The sequence below is a fragment of the Silurus aristotelis genome, assembly GCF_946808225.1.
Source record: "Silurus aristotelis genome assembly, chromosome: 11".
NCBI lineage: Eukaryota > Metazoa > Chordata > Actinopteri > Siluriformes > Siluridae > Silurus > Silurus aristotelis.
Window position 1 is genome coordinate 24,406,405 of NC_139584.1, and position 14,325 is coordinate 24,420,729.

Below are 14,325 nucleotides of genomic sequence, written 5' to 3' on the forward strand. Positions count from 1 at the left end.
AAACTGATCCCCTGAGAAGAGTCCTTTATTGCTTCTTTTCTTTTAGCAGTTAGTTTTAACATCAAGCTAAGAAATACTGTATATTTATAGTAATGTCAGAAACACTATTTTTGTGGAGAATTTGTAGAAGGGCTCTTTTGTGTGCTTTTGTCACCATGACTAAATTTATATACAATAGTGGAACCAACCCTGAAATTTTTGCTTGTGTTTAAAAAAGAAGAGTAGAGAAAAAAAAGAGGAAAGTAATAGAATGGCGAATAAATCACACAGGTGTGAATGGACGAGTGCATGTCTGGGTAACGATTGGGTAATGATTGATTTCAAGACATGCTTAAAATATCAGATTATGCAACTGAAACAGGTACAGTTTCATAAAGTATGATTATATTACAATTATTATTTATCCGACTGTTTGGAGAATTAGAGAACACAATATTCTGTTTAGAAAAGGCACCTTCAGTTTACACTAGAAGTAGTTTAATTTTAAATGGCTGTTGTTGATTCTTCAATTCATTTTGATCTGTATAGCGCTTTTAACCATGGACATTGTCTGAAAGCATTTTTAAACAGATAATGTGTTACGAAAGAATCAATAAGATTCTTTATAAGTGCAAGTTTGACCCTAATGAGCAAACCGGTGGCGACTGTGGCAAAGAAAACTCCCTGAGATAGTATAAGGAGGAAACTTTGAGAGGAACCAGACTTTGAGAGGAACCGAATGCCCATTTATTACAGCTGAATAGTGTTGAGCTGTGCAGTGATGGTGATCAAATGCAACCTGTAGTCCTGAGTCAGTGTAGTACACTGTTCATGGATCCCCAGGCCAGTACAGAAGTACAGTTACTCGCGTTTTAAAAGACTCTTGTAAAAGTTGAAGTACTGACTGTCCTTTTTTTTAAAAGTCAATACTTAAGTAAAAAAGTAGCCTTTACTCCTACGTGTTTTAGTGTCATGCTGGTAACTGGAACTCACATTATATTAATATTAGGGCTGTCTTCTTCTTTCAGCTGCTTCCATTAGGGGTTGCCACAGTGGATCATCCTTACCCATACCCCCCCTGTCCTCTAGATCTGCCTCTTTCAACCCAACCACCTGCATGTCTTCCTTCACCACATCCATGAACCTCCTCTTTGGCCTTCCTCTTTTCCTCCTTCCTTGTGGCTCCAGCCTCAGCATTCTCTTACCGATATACCCCATGTCCCTCCTCTGCATATGTCCAAATTATCTCAATCGGGCCTCTCTCACTTTGTCCCCAAAATGTCCTACATGCGCTGTCCCTCTAATAAACTAGTTTCTAATCTTGTCAATCCTCATCACTCCCAATATAAATCTCATTAATATTAGGGCTATCAATCGATTAAAATATTTAATTTGTAATTAATCGTACGATTGTCATAAGATCCCAAGTTCACCAGCAAGTCTACAACATAATGTCTGTCTGTCTGTCTGTCTGTCCGTCCGTCCGTCCGTCCGTCCGTCCGTCCGTCCGTCCGTCCGTCCGTCCGTCCGTCCGTCCGTCCGTCCGTCCGTCCGTCCGTCTATCTATCTATCTATCTATCTATCTATCTATCTATCTATCTATCTATCTATCTATCTATCTATCTATCCCCCCACTAAACACATTTGGTATGAACTGTAATGCTAAGTGAACACCAGAACTCCATACATCAGTGCATGTCCTCACTAATGTCCTTGTGGCTGAATGGACACACCCCATCTACCACACTAAAAAATTTATTTGAAAGATTTCTAAGAATAGGTTATTATAACAGCAATTAGAGACTGGTGCTGTTATTTTATTTAATCTGAATTCCAGTTCAGGAGCATGTAAGTGAAATGTTGCAATTCTTCATTTCATTTATATAATTATGTAAGTGGTCATAAATGATTTTATAGAAATGAACGTTTAGTTGCTTCACACTTGGCTTTCAAAAACAATAATAAACGCACTTTCTTTTGACCCTGTAGGAGAGAATTGACAAACTACTAAATAATGCAACGGAAGTCTTAATCTAAAAAATGAGAACTCTGACCCTTTGCATTACTCACGCATATTTATGTCTCTCAGAGGAATCTCACAGCTGATAAAGGATAGGATGTTCAGTTGTATGTGTCTATTCAGAGTTGAACATGTCATCAGCACTTCTTACACTGCTGGATGACACTGGCGGTCTTATCGTTGATTTCCCAACAAGAACGTTCCACAGCTGACATCCAAAGCACTATTTAATTAAGAGTTCAGAAATCAGTAAAAGCTGCAGCTAAAAATATCCAGGAACTTCCTTTCTGAATGCAAACCAAAAAGTTTGGTCATCTGCCAAATACCTTATTTTGGGATCTGCTAAAGTGTGACAGTCATGACATAGGTGTTACAACCAATTTAATACCAAAGGTTTATTAGCTTTAAATGTAACTCAAAATCAGTATCTATTTAATTAATCTAATTACAAGTAAGTCAGGCATGCATGCTCACAGAAACAACTATTTTTTACTTCCCAGGTTCTTGGTATTTACCAGGAAAAGGTTTGGCCAGTAAAGCAATTTCATTGGTAATTAGTGGAGAAAATTTACCAGGTAGTTCCAAAAGACTTCGGAGAATTGGGTTTTAATGGAATCCTGCAAAGGCGAAAACCTTTTAAACACAACAGAGTCACTAAATGCAAAAACACGAAACTGAAATATGACTACGAACCAAATATGGAATACATTTTACATTCTTAATATTTCTAAATATTATAATGTCATCTCATACATTTAATTTCATCATTACACCTTTCATTATGAGAGCAATGTGCTCTTCAGATATGCTTATTAATTCCAGAAGAACTCAAGTTCAAATTTATTCATGGTAATAAGAAGCCGGTTTGATTACCATGACTTTAAATAGACATGTTAAATATTGTTAGTGTCACATGGGAGCTGTCGGCACATAAGGTCATGTGGCTTTATAAAATCTTTCGGTCTGCTGTAAAAAAAAAAAGAAAAAAAAAAAGAGGAACTGTCAAACACTTCCTGAGACATCTGGTCCAACTCATATTCATACCGCTTGTATAGACCCTCGATTACATCATAACTCATGGGTCAGGTGCTATTTATCCCCCTGCATTACAGCTTGCTGAAAGGCCTCCATCTGACATGAGTGCTGTAACCTCTATGCCTCTCACAGAGATAACACGATTTTAGCGGAACTAAGACCTAATTAGATATTTTTAGCCACTGTAATGGCTATTTTTAACTTTAGTCATCCAAAAGGGACCAGGAAAAGTCATTGCAGACAGCACCAAAGTGATTTGCCATTTACTATTGTCCATTTGGAGGGTCATATACGCGTAGCTTTCAGATACGTACAATAAATGTGTAGAAATCACAATAGCATCTTATCAAACCACTGTCTACGGTGTGGATAATGTCAGGAAAAAATAATGGATATCTGTTATTTTGACTCTCAACAGCAACCCGGTTTAATGTATTCAACCGAGAGTTGAAGTCTGTTCCATTCCCACACACTGACTGAGTTAATGTGGGAAATACTCCACAAGGCCAGGGACAGATAAAATGTTCTTGAAGATTTAATGACTCAGGAGTGGTGATGGTCTTTTTTGGGGGCCCAGTTCATAGCTTTCAAAGAATGCGTCAAAGAATGAGTAAGAGAGAAATTATGCATTCTGAAAACAAAATGACATTCAATCACAGTGATGAAATAGAAATTTTTTTTTTTTTTTACATTTTATGGCATTTGCCAGATGCCCTTATCCAGAGCGACTTACTTTTTGCGATTTTTTTAAATATCTTTTTTAAGCAGTTGGGGTTAAGTGCCCTGCTCAAAAGCCCAGCAGAGGCAGCTTGGGGGTGCTAATATTCAATCAGAAGTCAAACCTCTTGCAATCATTCACTGAGCTACCACTTCTTTCTACTTTTATCTGCTCCCAAGTGCTCTCAGTTATATTTTGTAAGATATAAAGTCGGAATACAGTATTACAAGAGATTTGAATCTAGCATCTCAAAGATATGTTCAAACAACTATTTTAAATTCTTAACGAATAAAGAATATTTTAACGCTAGTCTGTGAAATAATCTCCTTTGATATCTGAACTGATTTTCTACATAAGGATTAACATGTTAATATTAGAAATGTACTTGTTTGGTTGTATAACTATTTACCATACTATACTGTACTATTTGTATATTGACAGACAGACAGACAGACAGACAGACAGACAGACAGACAGACAGACAGACAGACAGATAGATAGATAGATAGATAGATAGATAGATAGATAGATAGATAGATAGATAGATAGATAGATAGATAGATAGATAGATAGATAGATAGATAGATAAACTTCTAAAAATCATACATTCTGTTTGTTGCTTTGGTTCTATCCTCCAAATGCTAAATAAATCCATTAGAGCTCCTTTAAGAGTCATTAAACTGTCTTTAGTGCTCCCCATGAATTCAGTGACAGATATGAATGGCCGACTGTGGGGCTCGAGCCTCCCCACTGTGGCTCATGTTGGAGCAGCAAATGTGCAACCACAGAAGTTCCCTTTCTCCCACATTGTACACTGTAGCAAGAGTAGAGAATAATATGTATATCTGTGTATCTGTAGGTGGTAAAGGGGCTTTCAAACTGATTTCATTCAGGTGTTACCCGGCTTTATGGCAGTACATCACAATTAATCGTGTTCATACAGATTTTACAGGCATACAGAATGTGGTGCTTTGGTGAGCTCCTAAATATTGAATGTGTATTGTTCTTCTGATGTATAAACTATGACTGGCCCTCTTTGAAACCGATCCAAATGTCCAGCGGTGCCATTCAGACACAAAGCTCAGCTGAACAGAATTAACATGAATAAGAGTCAGAGAGAGCAATCTGCATATTTGGCTCTTGTGTTTGTCACCTTATGGTCAGGCCATTGGTGCTATCCTGCCCACACCACTGCCATTTTTGGGGTTGGAATGTGGTAGACACCTTCATGCAGCATGGCCACACATAAAAGACATGGACAAAATGGTACGCCATGGTTAACAGGGTAAAAGCATTTCTAGTTTGATTACTATACTTAGATTCTTTCATTAATATCAGTTTTGTCCTTTCTATCTATCAATAACGAAAAAAAAACAGCACTCATCATATACAAGGTCATGCAGTATAGTTACCTGTTATGAGTATTTAAATAAATCAGGAAAAAAATGAAGCCCATGCTGACTTTTGTGGGGAGCATGCCTAAGTCTCTTCATCTTGAGAGCAGTGTCGCCTTCTATCACCTCACTCAACTCATTTACTGAAATTTGCCAGTTTCATTATAATGTCAATAATCAAGTTTTTCTTTTTTTAGTTTTGTATTTTCTAATGACTGTATCAGTGTGGAGAGGGAAGAGGGTGGTGCTTGTTCCCGTGACAGCTGTATTATCTTTTGGAATGTGCAGCCAGTCATTTCCAATAATGATCCCGGCAGTTTCCACACCTCCAGACAAGTGAGTGTGACTGACATGCACAGAGAAAGAGAGACAGACAGAGAGAGAGAGAGAGAGAGAGAGAGAGAGAGAGAGAGAGAGAGAGAGAGAGAGAGAGAGAGATGGAGGAAGGGAGAAGGGAAACAGTGATAAATACTCATCACCTGACTTCCAGACCCCTCACTATTAAAATGGGGTGGCAGAGGGTAATTGTTGACCTGGATAATATTTATTAATGGTATCTCTAATGTTATCTCAAATTCCGCCTCAAATAAATAAATATGATCCCACAGATTATTACTTAAATAGAATTACTATATCAAATTGTTTTATATAACTAATTTTAAGTTTTTTATTGCTTACATTTGTTTATATTGTTTTGATAATGTTTTCAGTGTTTTCAATGTTATTTCCATTGTTTTGTACAGATCTGAGATTCAGTTTGATCCTTTATTAATAATGAATTTCTACAGTTAATTTTTAAATATATGCATATCCATGTACTTTGACTTTATTATAGTTTTTCCAAGACCAATTTTCGATTCTGGTATTGCAGTGCTTTAAAAGCTCTGAGTGTCTTTCTGCACGTCCTCAATGCAGAATTATACATGTATTAACCAACATTGCCCCCTAGTGTACAGAGAGAGGACCTGCTGGAAACGGACCAAATTATATGCAGTTACTTATTTTCCAATAAGTATGTAAAAATGTGTTTTTACACATTTGGAAAATAAGTAACATTATTAAAGACAAATAACTAATATTATTTACCATAATAGTTAGAATTGATATAACTGCAATACAATTACTTTGGGTGGGAACGAATGCAAATCATAATTAGGTGTAAATGTACTCATTAAAACTGTATTAGACATTAAAATTAAAATGATAAAAATTAATATCATCAAAATGAAAGATATTGTTGCAATATATGCTAACACTTTAGAATTAGTAAGTATATAATATATTTTTAGGAGTTTTTTTAATGTATACATTTTCTCAGATCTATCTATGTAAGCTTTTGAATGGAAAGCTTCAATAGATCTGTTACAATTTTTCTTTTATTCTATAATATCTGGCTTTTTAAAAATTTTGTTACATTTATAAAATCTGGTCGAATCTAATCCAAAATAAAACCCATGTTTATATTGCTGTAAAGTCTGGCAAAGTTGTGCTAATTGTGAACCTGCGACTTTTAATTCACACCATCATGATTAAGCTAAATACACTCTACTCAGCAAGATTTCAGTCATGGTCATGAAGGACTGACCATGTGTAGGAAGCTCTGCAAGACAATTACCATATGCGATAGTTACCAGCACAACTTCCTCTTCTTTTTACGAGTTAACAGCGCCCTTGTTGGGGTGCTCTTGGCTCAGGGCAGATGGCTGTGTATGTGCCTGCTGTGAAGTGGAGTGTGCTTCAGCCAGGCAATTATCCCCAGCCTTCATCTGACTGCAGTACAATAGCTCCTTCTAGGCACAGGCCTCTGTCTTTTCATAGCAGTGTAAGAGTTAGGATTTATCCATGGGATTACACTCCACTTCTCTTTTAATGAAGACCATTTAGTTCTCTTTGATGAGTTGCGCTCACAACTTGCCATAATGACTCAAGCAATTAAACAGCATTACCACATAAACAAAACTGAGGCCAGAAGATTGAAACTGCGTTTAATTTGTTAAAAACTAAGATATGTAGGGTTTCCTAATGGAATCCTACTTACTGTCTCGTGAATCAGAGATTTGAACAAAAATAGAAAAGGGGAAAAGTACACACTGACCAACAAGAGACAAGAAGCATACAAGTGTACAATATAGTCCAAAAAGAAAAATTATAATCAAAACCAAAAAGTTTTTTTCTAAAGTTATTCTAAAAACCAATCCTGTTTTCCTGAACCTTAGCCTAACAAGCTACAAACCCTGACACCTGATCTGCTGCCTCACTCACTATTTCCCAACCAGCACACGCCCCATAATAATAGTTTTTCAGTGTTTATTTGTGTTTCTCCTACAGACAGAAATCCACTAGTTACATTACCTAACGTTTTGTTTGCATACATACATATTTTATTGGTAGTGAATTCTGCTTAGTCATATAAAAATATTTGTTGACATCTTTATTTTCTGTCTATTTTCATTTGTCATTTGCCCTTTTAAAATTTGTCTGCTTTGTGCACTTACATTCAGCTCCATAGATTTTAAACCAAACAGGGCCACATTTAAGGAATACAAAGACATGCTGCTTGCAGAATCTTTGTACACAATTTTTCTTCATTGATATTTACCAGATCCGGAAGATTGTCATGAGATCACATTTGAAATTCCAACAATGATTCTGCTACAGACAGAAGGAAACCATAATAATCACTCAATTTAATATTTGGTATGAGATATTTATAGCTCTTGTTAGCTGGAGGAAAACATTTTTTGTTTTTTGCATTGAAATATCTCATTATATATGAAATAATTCTTCATGCAGCCAAACTTTTAGAAATCTGTCCAAGATATTGTTATCTTTTTTTCAAATTGTAAAGAACATAAATAAATGTTAGCATATCTAAGTAAAAGATTTTCTGAATCTTGTTTATCAAAAAAAAAAAAAAAAGGAAACGTAATTCTTAGTTGTGTCTAGCAGTGTGGCACGAGGCCTGGTAATGAGGTTTCTCTGTGCATTTGTTTGTTGTTGGTGTTCTCCTCATCCTGAGGATCACCCATCATAGAGCCGAGCGTACCAGAGCCAGCCACAGTGTTCTCCACCTGAGCTGACACACACATCTTGACCTCTGATGTCTCTGGAATGTAAAGAGCCTCAGGCTGGGAAACTGGTGTGGTTCTTTCACTCACACTCTGCACTGTGATAACAGACTAGAAAGAAAAATATATAATATCAGAATGAGTCCTCAATGTAAGAACTGATTCCATTTTGAAATGTGTTTAGTCTTTATATTCAAGACTATAATCTTGTATTAATACAGTATATAGTAACAAAGAATAGTACTGAAACAAAACACACATTCATATCTAATTGCCCAGGAGTCACCTTCTGCCCTGGTTTTGAAAGGTTGGAGGAAACCGAAGGTGGAAACCGATGCGGACATAAGGAGAACATGAAACACCACACAGATTGTAACACAAGTTACCCAGCCATTAGGGTTGCACAAGCCAGTGCACTCTTAGTGCCAGTCCAAAGTCCAGATAAATGGGAAGGGTTGCGTTAGGAAGGGCATCCAGCGTAAAACATGCCAAATCAAGGTGGTTTAAACTGTTCTTTCATGGTGTGGATGGAAAGAGAAATGGTGTAGGGGTGATTCTGAAAGAAGAGTACAGTAAGAGTGTAGTGGAGGTAAAACAAGAGTTTCTGATAGGGTGATGGACGTGAAGCTGGAAGTTGAAGGAGTGATGATAAATTTCGTCATTGCTTATGGGGTTGCAAGTGGGTTGTGAGATGGAGAAGAAGAAAACATTTTGGAGTGAGTTAGATGAAGTGGTAGAAGGTGTACCTAGGAAAGTAAGATTAGTGATTGGGGCAGACTTTAATGGGCATGTTGGATGATGGAAACAGAGGTGTTGAGGAGGTGATGGGTAGGTATGGCCTTAAGGAGAGGAATGTGGAAGGGCAGATGGTGGCAGATTGTTTTTTGAAGGATGGAAATGCAGTGGTGAACACTTATTTCACCACTGCACTATGTTCTATGCAGGAGATGCAACCTTAAGGAGATTGGAGACTGTAAGGTGTTGGCAGGGGACAGTGCAGATAGACAGCATTGGTGGTCTGTGGGATGGTTTTGAAGGTAAAGAAGAAAAGGAGGAGAGTGAGGACAGACAGGAGTATCCATGAACTATGATGTTTGTGGTGATATTGGGATTTGTGGTGAGAGTAGGGAGCAGGTTGAGAAGAGCCTGGAGAAAAGCCGAAAGAAGAAGAATATATAAAGTATAAGTATTTGGGAGTAATAGTGATTTGGACTTGGACATGACCGTGCGCTTCTTCAACTAAGGTTTTGCTAATTTGACTAGAGGGACACCTGCATTAAATAAAGCTAAAGTAATGGAAACTACTGGGGGAATTACTCACCTGGAACCAAGATCTGGAATATGACTGGATCTGTGTAATATTTAATATGACATGTGTATACTCATAAAACTATAAAATATCATAATACACCCATACTCACATTTGCCACTGAGACATTACTCCCTACAGGGGTCTTCTTCTTTCTAGAGAGATTTGGGTTCCAGTGGCACACCAGACTGTCATTCTGGACACTGTAGTTTTTGTGGCCAATCAACCAGTAGGTATTCATTTTTCCTTTCCCCTGAAAAAAGAAATCAGAGAATCTCAGCATTATTTTCTATCTATCTATGTTTCCCTATAGTGCCTCCCTAAACTCACATCTTAAACCAGATAACCCTGCACACACTGCAGAATGGTTACTCACCTTCACCTCGATCTCTCCTCGTAACTGAAGCTCATATGCGTTGTCTTTCATCAGAGCCAGGTAAGTTGCAGAGCTGGCGTGGATTTTCTGAGCTGGAACAACAATAAACAAACAAACAAAAAAAAACAGTATTTGCAATTATTACCTTGATAACACATGTAAAATATTTTAAAATAGAAAAAGGAAAAATATATAGAATTCATTTAACATTCAGCGTTTAATTTCAATTTACTCAATTATTTATTATTATTTTCATAGGATTTTCAAATCAAATATGTGAAACACAATGGTTCACATAACATAATAAATCCCAAGAAGCCACATGTGTACGATAAAAAAAATGTATACATTCATTCAAACTTAAATTAATAGTGTGAACATTTGTCATGCTTATTTTGCTACATCTGTATTGACCAGTACTAAATCAATCATGTCTATTGATTATTTTGCCTAAAAGTCCTTTATATTGCTTAAAATAACATGGTTTTAGCAGTAAAAAAAAATAAAACAGATGCTCTGATGATTTCGAAATAAAATGAAATACGACATGATCACGGCCGAAATGGCGGTCTGTCTCTATGGTGATGTAGTAACTGAAAATATTTATGAACATCAGAGCAGCAGCTAAAAGCAGTGAGAAAACAGGCCTTTCAACTCGAGAAAAAAGCATAGTTTAATTTACACACAAGTTTTAGATGCTGATGTTGGACCATATATAATTTATCCACTAACCGAATTCGCAAATATGTGGTCACAAATATAGTCCTGAAGAACATTTAAGAGGGGGGTTGATGTCACTGTAAATGTGTAAAGTGTTATGAGAAAGACACATACGCAGACTGGTGGATTCCATTCTGGATGCTGTGTTTACTGTGTCTCCAAAAAGGCAGTACCTTGGCATCTTGTAACCTACGATTCCAGCTACACATGGTCCTGTAGCACATGATGAGATTCATTTTTCCCTGTAAGTGAAATCTCTTTTGCATCTTTTTTTTTTTTTTGCAAATCCCTTTTAGGTGAAAAAACATGAGAAGTTATAGTGTATCAACGGTTTTGCATATAATATTATTGACTTCTGATGTTGATATTATCAGTACAGTTTAATGCATTCTTTGATCATGTAACCCTATGCTCTGTTCAGTTCATGACTTATCTGAAAAATATATTTTTTTATTGCCAATCTACTGCTATGAGGATATCATATATTTGGTGTTCAGATTACTATCAAACACAAGAAACACAAGGGTTATATAATACCAGAATTCAGCACATCAAACCACACACCTGTGTGTATCCCTGCTCTAAGCTGAAGACGTTTGTTGGGCATGTGAGGAATGAGAACCTGCCTCACAGCGGCAACCAGGTCTAGAGACATCTTGGCGATCTCATCAGCATGTTTCTCCCCATTTCTCTCAGGAAGCCCACTCACTACCATGTAGGCATCGCCAATAGTCTCCACCTTTTTACAAAAAGCTCTGCATCAAAACATTTCGCTATTTATGCTTCCTTTACGTTCTTATAATTTTCTTTTTTTGCAGCTCACCTTGTAGACATCGTAAGAGTCGATGCGTGTATCAAAGCACATGTACAGATTGTTGAGCATCTCAACGACTTGCAGAGGTGTGCACGAGGCTGATATAGCGGTGAAGCCCACAATGTCTGAGAAGAAAATGGTGACCTGGAATGAAACTGTGTATTAGTGCAAACCACATAATAATGTCTTGTTGAAATGAGACTAATTCAAATGTGCATCTACAATCTGTTAAAAATGGAAGAAAATCATTAAAAAAATAGTTGTGGAAAAAAACAGCCATGAAAATTTGTCTGTTAAAAATTGTTTTGTCTGTTATGTTTATTGATGTTTTTCTGTTGCAGACAAACAAGAATATATAAAAACCAAAACCGGTCTCGACTGTGTCTTCAGGAAATGCGACATTTAGAAAATATATGGATAAAGAACCTAAATGCTATAACGGAGAGAAAATGATCTGCCAAATTTATCCCCCCATGAGAGACTGATAATTTGCTCCTCTCCACCATAGGCTGTTTTATCTCCTAATGAATATGTAATACTATAATTATAGGCAATTACTTCAACAATAAGAACAAACAAAATGGGAGCATGTGCGCCTTCTGTATACACCTATCTCGCCAACATGTCTAATAAACATGGACTCTGTTTCTAACATCTAAGTTCAAATTTAAGCGTGCATGACTAGTTTTATAGTGATGCATGCAACCATTTTTTTATTTCGACTGTCGCTTACACTCTCATAGCTCTCAGCCTCCACGTGTCTATTTTTGCTAAGCTGCTTAGCCACAGACTTAGGCAGCATCTGATGAAGGAGATTCTCAGCAAGCTGCCTCTGTTTTTTTAAATCTTCAGTCTTCTCTTTCAAAGTCTGTGCATAGTCCTGGATCCAGCCAGTCATCTGCTTAAAAGAGAGCAGCACAATGGGGTAGATGAGGCATGCAATGGTGAGCAGGCTGATCTTCAGGCTCATGCTGGATGAGACATCTCTGGATTTCAGCTTCAGGTCTGACATGGTCTTTGTAAGAAAGCAGTTCTGGATGTTCCTCAAGGCGAGAAGGAAAATGTGTGCTCCTTCCAAAGAGGAACCTGGGTTAGAAAGTGAAAAGTCTTTCAAGTTTAGTTCCTGGTCAACATTCTCCATCCAGCAGATCTGGAAATGCTCAGATATATCTTGGAGGACTATTAATGTGGTTATAGTTTGCAACCACTTATACTGGATATCTGGTCCTCCTTCATTTAAGATCCACTGATGGTTCAGCTCTTGAAATGTGACTAAAAATCTCAGCGTGATCATGCCGGTCCAGTCTGCACTGTGCCTTAGAAGACCAATATCGGCTTCTTCTATGCCCGATAAGTTTAATATCTTTTCAATTGCAGAGGTGAAAATCCAGGTCCCATTGCTGCATGCTGGATCATTTTCCCATACACTAACAAACTTGAAAAAGCCTGAATGAAGCTGCTCACAAAACTCAGCAAGCTCTGTGCCACAAGGCTTCCCCAAGCCATCCATTTCCACAGCTGTACAAGTGTGCCAGATGGTTAACATTTCCGGAAGTTCGGGTGACGAGAATTTTTCTCGATTCTTGTGTTTGCTCTCTCTCGACGAGTTTCTCATCATTTGGAGGTCATTAATGATTTGGAGTGTAGCTTGAATCCTGCAGGAGCTCAGTTCAGTAAGGCAGTTCTCTGTCTTCTGCCAGTGGTCCAAGAAGGAACTGAAATCCATAGCCACGGAGCAAGAGAGAGCTAGGAACGAGATGATGCATGCAATCAGGATCCTGCGAACCGTGCGACTGCAACTGCTGCAACTGGAACTGCGGAAAAACAGAGACTGTAGAGCAATATACTATACTATGCTAAACTATACTACACTATAATAAAATATTATATAATATAATACATATGCATATATTTCAGTGAGTCTTAATGGACAATGCTATAAAACAGTGTGTTGATATCACTATATACAAGCAATTGATCCTAATAGGTGGGTTTCTGATACATTCAGCAAGTAATGACTGTTGAAGTATTAACATGATACCTGCAAGTGTTACAGTCCTCCTCCGGTTCCTCTGCGCTGTGTGCCAAGAGCTTCTGTCGGGCTTCGTGTTTTCTGCTGTGGATTTTGGTTAAAGTGCCTTTTAATGACGTCGAGGACAAGGTGCTGGATGCCAAACACTCCTTCTTCATGGACTCCAGGGGTGACATGAGACACTTCTCCTGCGGTACACGAGCTGGGATGCGGAAAAAGTTCCGGTTCTTCTTTTATCTTTCAAAAGGCGGCTTTGATGTTATTTACAATATTATTATTATTGTTTTGAACAATTATTATTTTTTATAAATGTGTCATCTTTTCTTGAATATATCATCCATTCGTGCATCTTCCTCTCCTTTTGCCGGAGTTATTAACGGCACTCGTTCAATCGGTGACGCGGGCTAATAATTGCCCGATGCTGCGGTGCGATTGGTGGATTCACTCCTTGTTGACAAACCGGTTCTGGTTTAAACCGGTGGGTCTACTACTTAAAGCTCAATTTATAATTCCTTTTAACCATCAAGATTTGACTTTTTTTGTGGAAATTTTTGGCAAAAAAAATTTGCCAGCTTTAGTTTCAGCTTCAGTTTCAATGACAGTCTTATTTTGAATTGGTTTATGTTTTGCAGTTTATACCAATTTTAGTTTCAGTGACAGGCTTCACTTCCTATTGGTTTATGTTACGCATGTTTTTCTTTATTTTCTTTATAACTTTGCAAGTTATTCTATACATGCTTTGGAGGATTAAGTATTTTTTTGGCAACACGAAATTTAGCTCTATTAAGTGCTAATATATTAAAATAACTTGTTTGCATATAAGGAGTTGAGATTTTTGACACTTGTACAATTTTGATCTA

The 14,325-nt window shown here is 37.3% G+C and overlaps 1 protein-coding gene across 1 annotated transcript; it reads right to left on the bottom strand.

Annotated features, from left to right (window-relative positions):
- Positions 1-7,170: 7,170 nt before the first annotated feature.
- LOC310733772 (uncharacterized protein) lies at positions 7,171-13,957 on the bottom strand. Its single transcript, XM_083555174.1, has 8 exons — positions 13,475-13,957; positions 12,167-13,247; positions 11,443-11,577; positions 11,184-11,358; positions 10,734-10,832; positions 9,900-9,991; positions 9,636-9,776; positions 7,171-8,325 (listed from the first exon to the last, which is right to left on the bottom strand). Exons 1-8 carry the CDS (start codon positions 13,639-13,641, stop codon positions 8,089-8,091), a joined length of 2,127 nt encoding a protein of 708 aa, XP_083411300.1. The 5' UTR covers positions 13,642-13,957; the 3' UTR covers positions 7,171-8,088.
- Positions 13,958-14,325: the final 368 nt, after the last annotated feature.